Raw genomic sequence first — 15154 nt, 5'->3', positions numbered from 1 at the left:
GAGCCCTGAGCGCTGCGGCTGCTGTGCTTGCCAGCCGTGAGCCCGGCTCCTGGCCGAGCAGCGCTCCCCCTGTGGGAGTGCAGTACGTTGAGCGTCTGCCCCCTGGTGGTCAGTGCGCGTCATGGCGACCGGTCCTTCCGCCGTTCGGTCAATTTGCATAGCAGCCTTTGATTACATAGGAGGATATTAAGGACGCTGAAGGTACTTCTGAAAGATTGCTGTTTGCAATTCTCAGCATGTTTTTGTTTTTTTCTTAAAAGTTATATTTTTATTGATTCCAGAGGGGAAGGGAGAGGGAGGGAGAGAGAGAGATAGAAACATCAGTGAAGAGAGAGAATCGTGGACCGGCTGCCTCCTGCACACCCCCTCCTGGGGAGGGAGCCCGCAACCCGGGCATGTGCCCTGACGGGAATCAAACCGTGACCTCCTGGTTCATAGGTCGAAGCTCAACCACTGAGCCACGCCAGCCGGGCCTGAGCCCCTTTTTAAACACACTTGAGCTCAGGGGAGCTCACACCAGCACCCTCATGTTTCCGGCTGCAGTGGGCGAGACCTTGTCCTGCTAACGCCTACGGCTGAGTCGCCACATACCCGGACCTTCGTAGAAATGAACGTCGAGCTGGTGGCTGAGGAACCGTGAACTACATGCGGCCCCGTCTCTGGCACGGCCTGTCTGGTGATCACGCGGGCCACACACTCGCTGCCTGGGGGCCCTGGTGGACAGAAGTAGCACACGGAGCAGTTCCTTCCATTGGCCGCGTTGCCTGGACCACATGCCGGCGGACAGGTAAGCTGGTGAGCTGGCGGCAGACCCTCGGGTGTAAGGCAGTAGCTGCAGGTGGTGTCGAGCGGGGAAAGGATTGCACACTGCAACTTGCAAACAAACCCCACGCACTGCACAAAGAGGCCTGAACTCAGTGCTGTGTCCATGAGCAGGCTGGGTGCCCGGGGCCCTGGCTGTGCCCACGGAGGCCCTGGGAGGTGTGTCCCCCATGAGGCTGGGTGCCCTGGGCCCTGGCTGTGCCCACGGAGGCCCTGAGAGGTGTGTCCCCCATGAGGCTGGGTGCCCGGGGCCCTGGCTGTGCCCACGGAGGCCCTGAGAGGTGTGTCCCCCATGAGGCTGGGTGCCCTGGGCCCTGGCTGTGCCCACGGAGGCCCTGGGAGGTGTGTCCCCCATGAGGCTGGGTGCCCTGGGCCCTGGCTATGCCCACGGAGGCCCTGGGAGGTGTGTTCCCCATGAGGCTGGGTGCCCTGGGCCCTGGCTGTGCCCACGGAGGCCCTGGGAGGTGTGTCCCCCATGAGGCTGGGTGCCCTGGGCCCTGGCTATGCCCACGGAGGCCCTGGGAGGTGTGTCCCCCATGAGGCTGGGTGCCTGCTGGGTGCTCACAGGGTCCCTGGGTTTGGAACCTGGAAGCCCTTCTGGTTGGGAATGGGGTGACTTGAGTCAGTTGTTCCACATGGACTATGGGGGTGTGGGGCGGGGAGCATCCGTCTTGTTGGCTCGATTGGGCTGCATAAACACCCCAGGCCCAGATCCGGCCTCCAGGGTCCCCTCCTGCTCCCCCTGCGCCTGCACCTGGCCAGCCAGGGCTTAGCAGTGCCACTGCCCGCGGAGCTGGGTGGCGGGGGGTGGGGGGGTGAGGGGTGGGGGGGTGGGGTGGGTGTAATACATCCCCTGGCCCGTCTCCTGCACGGCCCTGTCTGCAGGGGGGACGTGTGTGGCGAACAAGCTTCGGGGAAGATCCCAACAGACGATGGCAGCCGTTTCACTGCTGAAAGGCAGAATGGAGGGGCGCGGGGCAGGTGCCAGGGGAAGAGAGGGTTGCGGACAGATTCCTGGTGTGAATAGCTCGCTCCCATGGGCGAGCGGCGCTTCTAGAAACCACACCTGGGGAAGCAGGTGTGGGCCCACTTAGCGCATGCCATGGGCTGTGTACTCAGGCCCCTTTCCAGGTAATCATAAGGGAAGGGGGGGGGGCGAAGGGAGGGAGGGAGGGAGGGAGGGGGAAGGAGAGAGCTGGGCGGGGGGCGAGGAGGGGGGAAGGAAGCAGGAGGGAGGGATGAAGGGAGGGGAGAAGGAAGGGTGCGGGAGGGAGGAAGGAAGAAAACCTGGACCCTTTCCAGCCTGGCTCAGCCCGTGCCCACCACCTGGGGAGGCAAAGCCAGACGCGCAAGGCGTGGACGGACGCAGTGGGGCCCCTGACCCCCCCTTCCCGAGGCCGCAGCTCCCGGCCCAGGCCCGGGCGTGTCCACACCTGACGTTGACCTGGATGGCGGGGCGGGAAGGAGCGAGCGCGGCGGGTGGGGTAGCCTGCGTGGGAGGCCGAGCCCCCCGGAGACGAGTGCGCGCTGGGCACCCGTCACCACCGCCCTCCCTTTGCGCGCGCCCCGGCTGGCAGCCCTCAGACCCGCCCACCTCCCGGCCCCTCCTGTCACTCACTCTCCTCCCAGCCAATGGCGCGGCGTCTGTCCCCACCTCCCCGCCCCCGAGGCCGCGCGGGGCGGGAGGCGGGCGGCGGGCGGGGAGCGCCGGGGCCGGAGTTGAATGATTGAACTTTGCAGCCGAGTCGCAGCGCCGCGCGGTCCCCGGCGGAGCTGGGAGCCTCGGCCCCGCGCCCCACCGCAGCCATGGTGCCCCGGGCGCCCGGCGCGGCGCTGACCCTCTGCCTCTGGCTGGCGGCCTGCGGGCGCAGCCTGGCGGCCGGCCCGGGGGCGGCGGCGCGGCGGCCGGACGAGTCGTGGTCGGCCGGGAGCGTCCCGCGCGCCCGCTGCGCCTCCCGGTGCCTCAGCCTGCAGCTCACGCGCCTCTCCGCCTTCTTCCAGCTCTTCCAGGTACGGAGACGCGCCGGCCTCCGCCGCTGCGGGCGCGCGGGGACGCACGGGGGCGCACGGGGGGCGCACGGGGGGCGCACGGGGGGCGCACGGGGGCGCACGGGGGGCGCACGGGGGGCGCGCGCCTCGGCCTCGGCGCCCAACTTCTCGCCAGCGCGGCCGGCAGGTCCGCTGTCCCTCCGCCTGGACTCGCAGCCCGGGGGCTCGGACCCTCTTTCCAGCCGCCTCCCGCCGCGGGAAAGAGAAGCCGGGCTGCAGCCCGCCTCCCCAGCTGCCTTCCCCCGGCGGCCGACCGCGGGCGCTGTCCTTGCGGAGGGAGCGCAGCCCGGCAGATTCCGACGGTGGGCGTGCGGGGTCGGTAGTTTCCCGGGACTGCGGCGCGCGCGGACCCGGCGCTGGTGGCGAGGCGGGGCCGGGTGCTGGGGGGGCAGCGGGGGGAGGGCGTCGGCGCCGTGGGCGCAGCGAGCGAGGCGGGAGGCGGGGGGCGCGCCCAGGACCCGCGAGACGTGCCCGGCCCCGCAGGTGCCGGCGGGCCGATGCTTGAAGCCTCGGGGAGGGCACCCCGGCCGAGGCGCGTGGGGCCGGGCGTGGTGGTGCGCGCGCCCCCGTTCCGAGCCCCAACGCTTCGGGGTCTTGTCAGTGAATTCGGAAGAGATGGAGGGGACGCGGGGCCAGAGGGGCGGCGTGCGGATGCTCCCAGCAGATCCGGGGGCCGTCATTATCCGCCCACCCCCGAGGGTGGGGAGCGTGTGTGAGTGTCTGGGGGGCGCAGGTGCAGGGGAAAGCGCGCTGGGCACAGTGGCGAGACCCCAATGGGGACCCGGGCGCCGGGTGCGGGGCGCACGGCCGCCGCGAGGGGCTGGGCGGAGGCGCACCGCGCAGCTGCCCGGCCCCAGGGCCCCGAGCGCGCGCTCTCTGAGCCCTTCCTCTCCGGCGCCCATGGCCTCCATCTGCCCTCGCCCCCGCCCCCGCCCTCACCTTCCCACCTGTTGTCGGGTCCGGCTTCTCGCCCGCGGAGGCCGGGAGGAGCCGGGCAGAGGCGGGGTGGGGGTGGGAGGCCTCTGCCCTGAAGATACAGGCTGGCCCCAGCCAGGGTGGCTCAGCCCGTCTTCGGACGGGAGGGTCCTGGGTTCGAATCCCGTCAAGGGCACTTTCCCGGGTTTGCGGCTCCAACCCCAGCCCTGGTCGGGGCGCCTGCGGGAGGCAGTCAATCAATGTCTCTCTCTCACGTCGGCGTTTCTCTCTCCCTGTCTTTCCTCCCGTCCCTTCCACTCTCTCTAAAAATCAACAATAAAATTTTTTTAAAAAGGAGGAAAAAACCCACTCCGGGTGGAGATTTCCTGTAGGATTTTAGGAATTTGCCTGAGTGCGCGGCTCTGTTTCTTCTCCGAGAAGCAGCACGTAGCGGTCCCCCTGGATGTGGGGGAGGGCGGACCGAGGCCCCCTCTCCCGCGGCGGTGGCATTCCTGGAGGGCTTCCTGGAGGAGGCGCCTCCCGCGCCACCAACCTGGCTCCGACCCCGCCCCGCCCCGCCCCGCCCGCCGGGAGGGTCACCCACGCTGCTGTTTCAACCACAGAAAGAGAAACAAAAAAAACAAACAAAAAACGCCACAAAACAGGGCCGCGCGCTCCCTCCCCGGGAAGAAACAGTCTCCTTTAATTTCTTGCTGCTTCTTTGTGCGGAGCCGCCGCCGGTGAAACCAGGGCAGCCAGCGCCCTGAAAGGCTCCCCTTGTGGGCTGTTGGCGGGGCTTCCCTCGGAAGAGAAACTGCTGACAGCGCGCGCAGCGCCCGGGAATCCTGATCACATTTTAATTAGCTGCCCGCGGGGCAGGCGGGCAGGCAGGGCGCGGTGCCCGCACGGGCAGGCGCTGGGAGGCTGCCCGCACCTGTATCCCGGCCCACTTACCCGCATGGCACCAGCACACGCTGCTTGCACATCGTCACGCTTTCCTGCTCCCCCCTTTTTTTTTAAAAAAAAAAAAAGTTTTATAGATTTCAGAGCGGAAGGGAGAGGGAGAGAGAGAGAGACATCCATGAGGAGAGAGCATCATGGCCCCGCTGCCCCCTGCACGCCCCCCCCCCTTGGGGAATCGAGCCCCCAGCCCCTCCCTGGTGCAGCTGCCTGCGGGCATGAGGATGGGCGAGAGGCCAGTTCCCGGGGACACTCGGACGCCAATGACTGGCCACCCACCAAACACAGCAGGTGCTGGCAGCGGGCGGGGGCGGCTGCGGGGGGGGGGGGGGTGAGGACAGCCAGAGCTATATTCTGGGATCCATCAGCGTGGGCATCGCCCGCCCAGGCCCTCCAGGCACCGCGCCCAGGTCCCTGCAGGCGGCAGAGGGTGACAGAGACCTGGGGCGAGGAGGCGTGAGCAGGGAGAGGTTGGGCGAGGCCTGGGGTGCCGGGGCGGGGCGCCAGGGAGCGGGGAGCCGGGAGCCGTGCCTGGGAAGGCGAGCGGGCGCCATGTGACCTGAGGCTCCAGCACCCACCTGACTTCACATACCAGACGCAGAGGGGAAGCCACTGAGGGCCTCAATCTGGGGGCGATGGAGCCCGAGCCCCGGGAGCAGGTGCCCTGCTGAGCACCGGCCACGGCTCCGGTTAATGCCGGCGGAGCTGGCGTAGTGGGTGCTGTACGTCTGGGGCGCAGAGTTCGGGCACAGGGCTGGCCCACTGGCATGGTGGCTCTGCATGGCACCGCTCATCGTGTGCCAGCCTATGATGCTCCCGTGAGCTCCCGTGGCACGGACCTGGGCCCGCATGGCACCGACCGGCTCTATGCCATTTCCTCAAACCACTAGAACTGCGGTCGGCAAACTCATTCGTCAACAGACCCAAATATCAACAGCACCACGACTGACATTTCTTTGGAGAGCCAACTTTTTTGAACTTCAACTACATAGGCAGGTACATGGTTATTCACTGAATGAGGGTGCTCCCAAGGCTTAGGAAGAGCCACACTCAAGGGGCCAAAGAGCCGCATGCGGCTCGCGAGCCGCGGTTTGCCGACCACGGCCCTAGAAGGTGAAAGGAGAGGGGAAAGGGCGAGATCTTGCGGAAGACAGCCCGTCCCTGTTAAGGCGACTCTCCTTTCGCTGGAGAGGGACTCCCTGCCCTGTGCAGGCTGGGGGGTCGCCGTGGAGACCACGGGTGGTGACAGCGGCCAGCTGAGCCTCGGACCTGGCGGGAGGGCCACCCCAGTGTGGACTGGCACGCCCGCCACTCGCTCCTTCCTGGCCTCTGCTTCCTCAGAGGCGGCTCCAGCGCTCTGCCTGCCTCCAGCGGCCAAAACGCCGAGGTCCAGCAACACCGTGGAATACTACGCAGCCATGAAAAAGGAATAACTCTCACCCTTCGCCACAGCACGGCGGGACCTGGAGGGCATCACGCTGAGCGAAACGAGCCGATCGGAGAAAGGCACGTACCCCACGACCTCACTCCTACGTGGAATCCAAGTAACAACGTGAACTGATGAACGAAAACAGACTCTCAACGATAAAGATTGAAAAATAAAACCGCTCGGCCTGCACGGAAGGGAGGCGGTGCAGCTTCTCTACTGGGACCGGGAGAGGCGGGTGGGACCTCGCGGGAAGCTACATGCAGGTGCTGGCAGCCTCGGGTGCCCCCCGGCCCTAGAGAGGTATTCGTGGTGTCCCTGGGGTGGCTAGGCTGCCGCTAGACACGGAGGCTGCGCCCAGCGGTAATTGGGAGCTGTTTGTTTTGGCAAAAGGGAGCTAAGCCGCCAAGGAAAAGCAAGCAAACAATTAAGATGTGCGAGGCCCCAGGTCAGCCTGGCTCGAGGGTTTGTGGGGAGTGCACTCAGCCGGGGCGTGGCCTCGCCTGTGAGGAGGTGTCTGCGGGCGGGCGGCCAGGTGTTTGGGGAGCCCCCGGGGCGGGGGGAGGGTGTGGTCGGGTGAGGGGGGGCGGGGGGAGGGAGGGAGAGAGGCCACCCTCAAGCTTGTGCTGTACATTCGCGGCTGGGGCCTCTGCATCCCCGGACGCGTTCGTCAGGACCCCCGAATTTGACCCAAACTGCACATGAGGCCACTCATGGCCAGTTTCTGTGTTTTTAACCCAGTGCTTCTCCTTGAACATGAGTTAAAAGTCAGTCTTATTGTGCCCGGCCGGCGTGGCTCAGTGGGTGAGCGTTGACCTAGGAACCAGGAGATCAGGGTTCGATTCCTGGTCAAGGGCACAGGCCCTGGTTGCGGGTCGAACCCAAATATGGGGCGTGCGGGAGGCAGGCAGATCCATGATTCTCATCATTGGTGTTTCTACCTCTCTCCCTCTTCCTTCCTCTCAGAAATCAATAAAACATATATCTACATATCTATAAAAATAAAGCATAATATGCCAATTAGACCAGATGAAGCGTGCAAAGACATCATTCCAGAAGTCCTTCCAGATGACCTTCCAGATGACGCTGCGGCAGTGGGGGCTGAGGCAGAGGCGGCCACCATGGGGCAGAGGCCAAGGCAGAGGAGGTTAGGGGCGATCAGGCAGGCGAGTGGTTAGGGGCGATCAGGCAGGCGAGTGGTTAGGGGCGATCAGGCAGGCAGGCCAGTGGTTAGGGGTGATCAGGCAGGCAGGTGAGTGGTTAGGGGCAATCAGGCAGGCAGAGTGGTTAGGGGCGATCAGGCAGGCCGGTGAGTGGTTAGGGGCAATCAGGCAGGCAGAGTGGTTAGGGGCGATCAGGCAGATAGGCGAGCTATTAGGGGCGATCAGGCAGGCAGGCCAGAGGTTAGGGGCGATCAGGCAGATAGGCGAGCTATTAGGGGCGATCAGGCAGGCAGGCCAGTGGTTAGGGGCGATCAGGCAGGCAGGCAAGCGGTTAGGGGCGATCAGGCAGGCAGGCGAGTGGTTAGGGGTGATCAGGCAGGCAGGCGAGCTGTTAGGGGCGATCAGGCAGGCAGGCGAGCGATTAGGGGCGATCAGGCAGGCAGGCGAGCTGTTAGGGGCGATCAGGCAGGCAGGCGAGCGGTTAGGGGCGATCAGGCAGGCAGGCAGGTGAGCGGTTAGGAGCTGGCAGTCCCAGATTGCAAGAGGGCTGTGTGGGATCGGGCCTAAACCGGCAGTCGGACATCCCCTGAGGGGTTCCGGATTGTGAGAGGGTGCAGGCTGGGCCGAGGGACACCCCCCCCCCCCCCGGCTCCCATGCACCGATTTCGTGCACCGGACCTCTAGTATATCTACATTTAAAAAGTCAGTCTTATTGTAGAACGTTTTAAAAACACATTGGAAAACACTTGCGGCCTTCTTCGTGTCCATTTTGCCCCGTCCCGTTAGAGGACAAACGCTGTGTGTATATTTATATAGTTTGTATATTTTAAAACGTGTGTGTGTGTGTGTGTGTGTGTGTGTGTGTGTGTGTGTGGAGGCCCGAATTAAAAAGTTAGCGCTATGGGTGCAGATGCTCACACCTTAAAAGCATCCCCATGAACGCGTCCGTGGTGATATTTCTCTCGAAGGGCCTCACGCGAGTTCATTGCGTCAGCTCCCCGTGTGCGTGTCCCCGTGCGTGGGTGCCGACGTGAGGGTTGGGGAGAGAGGCTTAGGAGCCTGTTACTGGCACGGCGGGTACTGACCTAGAAACGGGGGCGTTTCCTTGTGCAGTTGGCGCTGCTTTCCCGAAATCTGACTCTTACACGGTTTTGCGAGTGGGGGGCGGGGGCTTGAAATGACAGTCGGTGAAACGTATCCCTGTTACCCAAATCTTTAAAAAATATATACCATTAGCCCCGGCCGGTGTGGCTCCGTGGATAGAGCGTCGGCCTGCGGACTGAAGGGTCCCGGGTTCGATTCCTGGTCAAGGGCATGTACTTTGGTTGTGGGCACCTCCCCAGTAGGAGATGTGCAGGAGGCAGCTGATCGATGTTTCTCGCTCATCGATGTTTCTAACTCTCTATCTCTCTCTCCCTTCCTCTCTGTAAAAAATCAATAAAAAATATATTTTTAAAAATCCATGGAAAAAATATCCTCCAGTGAGTCGCTTGCTCGTTGCGCCAATCAGATACATCCCTGGGTCTCCCCGGCCCAGGCCAGCGTGCGGCCGCCGTGAACTGGTCCAACGCACGCTCCCGACATTGCCGTTCTCTGCACCGGCGTCTTCGGAAAAAGTGGGGTTTCCTTCGGATTCGCAGAGACAGTGAGAACAGGTCCAGGGCAGGTCCCTCGGCAGCTGGGCGTGGCGACCCCTGGCCCTGGCCGGCTGCCGGCTCCCGCACCGGCTGCTAATGGCTTGCAGACGCTGCCTCGGAGATGAAGCTTGGACCCCGTGCATCCTGCAGGAACGGGAGGCGTCGCCCCCTGGATGAGGGCCGGTCACGGGCAGGGCTCGCTGCTGAGGGCAGAGGGAGGCCAGCTGGCCGGTCAGCTCAGGGCGGGGTGGGGGGGCCTCCACGCCCCTGACCATTGCCTGGGACGGGCTCCGGCAGGGCTGTGGCTGAGACAGACCCCTACCAGCTCCCCCGCCAGCTCTCCTGCCTGCCCCTCCCCTCCCCGAGCTGCACCCCCTACATCACACGCACACACCCAGCCGCCTGCCTTCAGGGGCACCTGACGGGGTCACACGTGTGTGCTGGCGGTCAGGCACATGCACAGGGCACAGGCCCGGGTTGCGGGCTCCAGCCCCAGTGGGGCGCGTGCAGGAGGCGGCCGATGCATGATTCTCTCTCATCATCGATGTTTCTCTCTCTCTCCCTCTCCCTCTCCCTTCCTCTCTCAGAAATCAACAAAAACATATTAAAAAATAAAATAAAGAAGCCACACAACATCCGGGGATCGCAGCCTTTACTTTAGGCAAAGGGCCATAGAAAAGTTAAAACAAAAAAAAAAAAAGCAAGTTCCTCCTCACTGCCGCCGTCTGAAATCCCGCGGCTAATTCCCAAACAAGTGACAGCCCCCCGAGTCCAGAAACGGAGACGCAGAGCGGGGAGGGCATCCGATGAGGCGGGCAACGTCCGTTCCGCCCGCGATTCATCACTGTCCAGGCCCCCACCCGTCATCCCGGCGTCCGTCCGTCCGTCCGGGGGACGAGAGCAGGGGCCGGAGTTCGTTGCCCCGAGGGGTTCAGGGATGTTTCCTCTGTCTCCAGTTCGCACCTTCTTTCCTGCTCCGCTGTCAGAGTCTGCAGCGCCGGTCACTGATGTTGGGGACACGCCCACTGGCCTCCTGCACGCCCCCTGCTCCTTCTCCCTTCATCTCCTCTTCTTCCTCCTCATCCTCCTCCCTCTCCTTTTTTTAAAAATATATATTTTATTGATTTTTTACAGAGAGGAAGGGAGAGGGATAGAGAGTTAGAGACATCGATCAGCTGCCTCCTGCACACCCCCCACTGGGGATGTGCCTGCAACCCAGGTACATGTCCTTGACCGGGAATCGAACCCAGGACCCTTCAGGCCGACGCTCTGTCCACTGAGCCACACTGGCCAGGGCCTCCCTCTCCTTGTTCTCCTCCCGTACACACCCCTCCCAAACAGGGCTTGGGATCGAGCCTGCAACCCAGGCCCACGTCCTTGACGAGGAATCGAACCCGTGACCCTTGGGGTTTGAGCGCCTGCCACCGGGGCATGTCCCCCGGACTGGGAATCCAACCGCGACCCCCCTGGTGCATAAGCGGCCGCTCAACCCCTGAGCCACACCAGCCAGCCCGTAGCCCGCTATTTGTGCCGCGGCGGACATCTGGTCGACCCACTCCTGTTCCGGCATCCTGCCCGATGGACAGACGGACGGACGGACGGACGGACGGCTCACACAGAGACGGAGTCACAGACTGTGCCTGGCCAGCCGGCCGCAAGGGGCTTGCCTCTGGAGCTGAACAGGGAGGAGGACAAGGCCAAGTTTATGCCGGGGGCGGGGGGCGGGGGGAGGGACCGGTTACCATCAGAAAAGGGGGAGCAGGGAGTTGGAGGCGGTTGCCACGACAACGCGGTGGGAGCCGGGATGCTTTTCAGTTTCTCCAGCGGCCGGGAAGGGCCGCGACGCCCCCTGAACACCGCCCTTGTCTGGTTCCCATGTCCTCCCACCGCCCCCCCCTCCCACGAGTGGGGCTGGTGGGGCCCATAGAGCGAGGACTCGGCCTCTCAGATCCAAACTCCGGCCCCAGAGGCCCGTGCTCACTCCTGAGGCTGGCGGCCCTCAGCAGACGCCATGCCCACACACGTCCTCCGTGCGCACAAATGCCTGCTCTGTCCCCCCGTCTCCCCCTGCCTCCCCTCCCTCCCTCTCCCTCCTCCCCTGTCCCCTCTCTCCGCTCGGACACTTGGCCGATGACCCCAGAACAGGGCCCGCACGTCTGGGAGGCCCTTTTCCCACGGGGCCCCGGAATCTGTGAGGCAGTGGGGACCGTCGCCTCCGGGGTCGTTTCTGCGTTTCTGTATCTGGAATCGGGAGATGGCGTCCTTGCAGCTGCAGGGGAAGGAGGGAGACCGCCGGACAGAGTGTGTTCACAGCCGTCACCTGGACCACGGGCCAGCGCGGTCAGAGGGGGGCTGACCGCACAGGACAGACATCTGTCCGCAAACTCACCTTCCTGTTACTCAGGAGGCGTGCGCTTGGATAATACACAATCCTGCCTAATAAAAGGCTAATATGCAAATCGGCCGAACGGCGGAACGGCCAGTCGCTATGGCGTGCACTGGCCACCGGGGGGCAGGCACTCAATGCAGGAGCTGCCCCCTGGTGGTCAGTGCGCTCCCACAGCCAACCACCCGGGGGCCCTTCTCCCCGGCCAACCTCCCCTGGCCCCGATCAGCCCCGATCTCTGGCCAGGCCGAGGGATTGATCCCATGCACAAGTTTGTGCACTGGGCCTCTAGTATTTAGATATGTATACATTCATCTGAATACCATATCTATCTATCTATCATCTATCTATCTATATCTATCTATCTATCTATCTAAGTATCTATCTACACATCTATCTCTCCACATATCTATCTATCTATCTATTATCTATCTATCTACATATCTAAGTATCTATCTACACATCTATCTCTCCACCTATCTATCTATCTATCTATCTATCTATCTATCTATCTATCTACATATCTATGTATCTATCTAGACATCTATCTCTCCACATATCTATCTATCTATCTATCTATCTATCTATCTATCTATCTATCATCTATCTATCTATCTATCTATCTACATATCTATGTATCTATCTACACATCTACCCCTCCACATATCTATCTATCTATCTATCTATCTATCTATCTATCTATCTATCTATGTATCTATCTATCTACCTACATATCTAAGTATGTAGCTACACATCTATCTCTCTATCTACATATGTATCTACCTACCTATCTACATGTCTATCTATGTACATATTTATGTATCTATCTACATATCTATGTATCTATCTACACATCTATCTCTCCACATATCTATTTATCATCTATCTATCTATCCACTGACCTATCTATCCATCCATCTATGACTCTTCTTACATGTTCAGATTTCTTCGTTGAAAGAATAAACTCCAATATGCCCACCCACCCACCAACGGATTGCACCCACAATATCCTCTTTCGCACACAACATGGGCGTTTGGAAAGCTGCTCCCTCATGCCTCCCCCTGAGATGCAGGAAAGGGTGAGGCACTTGCGTCCGTAAAATGCAACGAGGAAAAACCCTGCTTCCATCATTGCCAGCCCTTCGTTTGGTTTTTGTTTTGTTGATTTTTTAAAAATACGTATTTTTATTGATTTCAGAGAAGGAGAGAGAGAGAGAGAGAGAGAGAGAGAGAGAGAGAGAAACATCCATGAGGAGAGGGAATCATGGACCGGCTGCCTCCTGCGCGCCCCCTACTGGGGATCGAGCCCGCAACCCGGGAACCGAACCCTGACCTCCTGGTTTCTAGGTCGACGCCCAACCACTGAGCCACCCTGGCCGGCCGGGCCCACCTCCCTGCCTGCCTGCAGCCTCTTTCCCTCCAAACGTCGGCTAGGGCTTGGTCTGTTCTTTGTTTTTACTTACTTGGGGGACAGCCCTGACATCCTGGCCCCGTAGAACTTCTCCGCTGAAGCAGGATGCCTGACCGGAGCTCGAGGTCCTAGCTGGATCGCCTCTGTGTAAGGAGGCCAGCCCGCCGGGTCCTACGCTGTCCCTGTGGCTGGGACACCCCCCCTGGTGCTCGGGGTCCCGCCCGGAGCACCTTGTTCTTGGAGCTGATGTCTTTGGGGGCGCGGTCTGTCCCTGGCCAGTGACTGCCCTGTCTCCGCCATCGCCCTCCATTCATCACGTCCTCCCCAGCGACCGCTCATTAAAGCACGTTCCCCCTGGAAGTCGGCGGGAAGGTAAGGCAGAGCCGTGATGAATGGCCCCGACCCCGCTAGCCCGCGGCCGGCACGACGGCTCCCAGGCCCCCCGTGGGTGTGATTAATCGCCCCGCACTCTCCAACCGACGGCGCATACATCAGCGCCAGGAGGAAGCACGCGTCGCCGGGAAGCAGCGAGACACAAATCCCATTTTTCACACAAAATCGGGAAAAACGGGGGTCTCTAGTCATTCTTTCACCTGCTTACATTCCCCCCCTCCCCATGCAAATGAAACGCAACGCGTCTAAATCTTGACTCTCCGGCCTCTAGGGGTCGAACAAGGTGGGAGATTTCGCCCTGACATTAGCCTGGCATTTATGGGGTGTATTCCAGGATGTGTTCCTAAAACTTTCTGTAGAGCCTGACCTAGGAACCAGGAGGTCCCGGGTTCGATTCCCGGTCAAGGGCACCTGCCCGGGTTGCAGGCTCGATCCCCAGCAGGGGGCGTGCAGGAGGCAGCTGATCCGTGATTCTCTCTCCTCGCTGACGATTCGCTCTCTCTCTCTCTCTCTCTCTCCCTCTCCCTCCCTCTTTGAAATCAATGCAAATATCTTAAAAAAACACTCTGAGCCCGGCTGGTGTGGCTCAGGGGTGGAGCATCGGCCTGTTAACCAGGAGGTCAGGGTTCGAGTCCCGGTCAGGGCAGGAATGTCACGGAGGACTCCCGGGGGCTCCGTGTCCTGCCGTTGCGCGTTATGAAATCGAGTCACATAGGACCTTCCCTCTGATACTCCCAACACATTGCCCCTGGAGCTGATGTCTTTGCACAATGTGTGTTTCTCGTTTGGCGTCTCATTCGGTCTGGGTCCCAGGTGGTCCTGTGGTTCTCGTGTGGTGTCGGCCTTTGTCTTGGGCCTTGCAGTTATTTTGGGAGGAGTTATTAGAGTTAGGGAATGAGCATCAAATGTCGGCAGGTAGAAGGTCCCCTTTGCTATGTATCTAGTTACTAGAGGCCCAGTGCACGAAATTTGTGCACAGCTAGGGGGTCCCTAGCGGCTGCCGGATGCCGGCTGCTGGCCAGGGCCTTCCTTCCTTCTGCACTGCCCCCTGGTGGTCAGTGCACGTCATAGCAAGCGGTCGAGCTCCCAGTGGGTTGAATTCCCACCCAAGGGGACAATTTGCATATTAGGCTTTTATATATATAGGTTTATTTACTTTTATTGATTTCAGAGAGGGAGAGAGAGAGAAAAATATCCATGATGAGAGAATCATGGGTCGGCTGCCTCCTGCATGTCCCCCACTGGGGACGGGGCCTGCAACCCGGGCCTGTGCCCTGACCGGGAATCGAACCATGACCTCCTGGTTCCTAGGTCGACGCTCCACCCCTGAGCCACTCTGGCCGGGCCCCTTTGCTCTGCACTGGATCTGAGAGGTTTGCTAGGAACTCAGGGGTGGAAACGCCAGTACGACGGGTACCAGGCCCCGGGGACACTGTACCCCCTCTCCTTGGAAAGCCCCTGGTGTTGGAAGACAATGACATGTCATTAGCGCGTTCTGCGCGTCTTGTTTTCGGCCGGGAGGCGGATTCCGTGGCCCTCAGCGCTCTTCTCCGACGAGTAATTGCACGGTGTCATCGGGGCGGAATGCCACGGTTTACAAACATTTCCAGGGGGGTTTGGGATCGCATTCTGGTCGGGGCGGCCGGGCCTGGCCCTGCGGGGAAAAAACCTCACGCCGTCGCAGGCGGGGTGACAGGGGTGCCGGCCACACAGGCAGTTGGCGTAGAGGCGGCTGTTGGCCACTTCCAGGAGGGCCGCAGGGTCTGGGTCCCGGGTGGACCTGTGAGTCACGGCGAGGAAGCCAGAATTCCAGGAGCTCAGGCCGCCGGCTGGTGTGGCTCAGTGGTTGGGCGTCCACCTAGGAACCAGGAGGTCAGGGTTCGATTCCTGGTCGGGGCACGTGCCCGGGTTGCGGGCTTGATCCCCAGTGGCGGGGGGCGGTGGGGTGCAGGAGGCAGCCGGTCCATGATTCTCTCTCATCATGGATGTTTC

At 61.7% G+C, this 15154-nt stretch overlaps 1 protein-coding gene across 1 annotated transcript in view; it reads left to right on the top strand.

Moving 5' to 3' along the window:
• Positions 1-2628: 2628 nt before the first annotated feature.
• ANOS1 (anosmin 1) overlaps positions 2629-15154 on the top strand; it is a gene marked incomplete at its 5' end in the record, with an annotated part of 61354 nt that continues 48828 nt past the window's right edge. Inside the window, one exon of the mRNA XM_081081965.1 lies at positions 2629-2832. Within this exon, the coding sequence (XP_080938091.1) occupies positions 2629-2832 (204 nt within the window). The remainder of the gene's footprint in view (positions 2833-15154) is intronic.

This window comes from Myotis nattereri, assembly GCF_964212035.1.
Source record: "Myotis nattereri genome assembly, chromosome: X".
In the NCBI taxonomy this organism is placed as follows: domain Eukaryota; kingdom Metazoa; phylum Chordata; class Mammalia; order Chiroptera; family Vespertilionidae; genus Myotis; species Myotis nattereri.
Note: the sequence above shows the minus strand (reverse complement) of the source record. Positions and strands in the feature narration are given on the sequence as shown.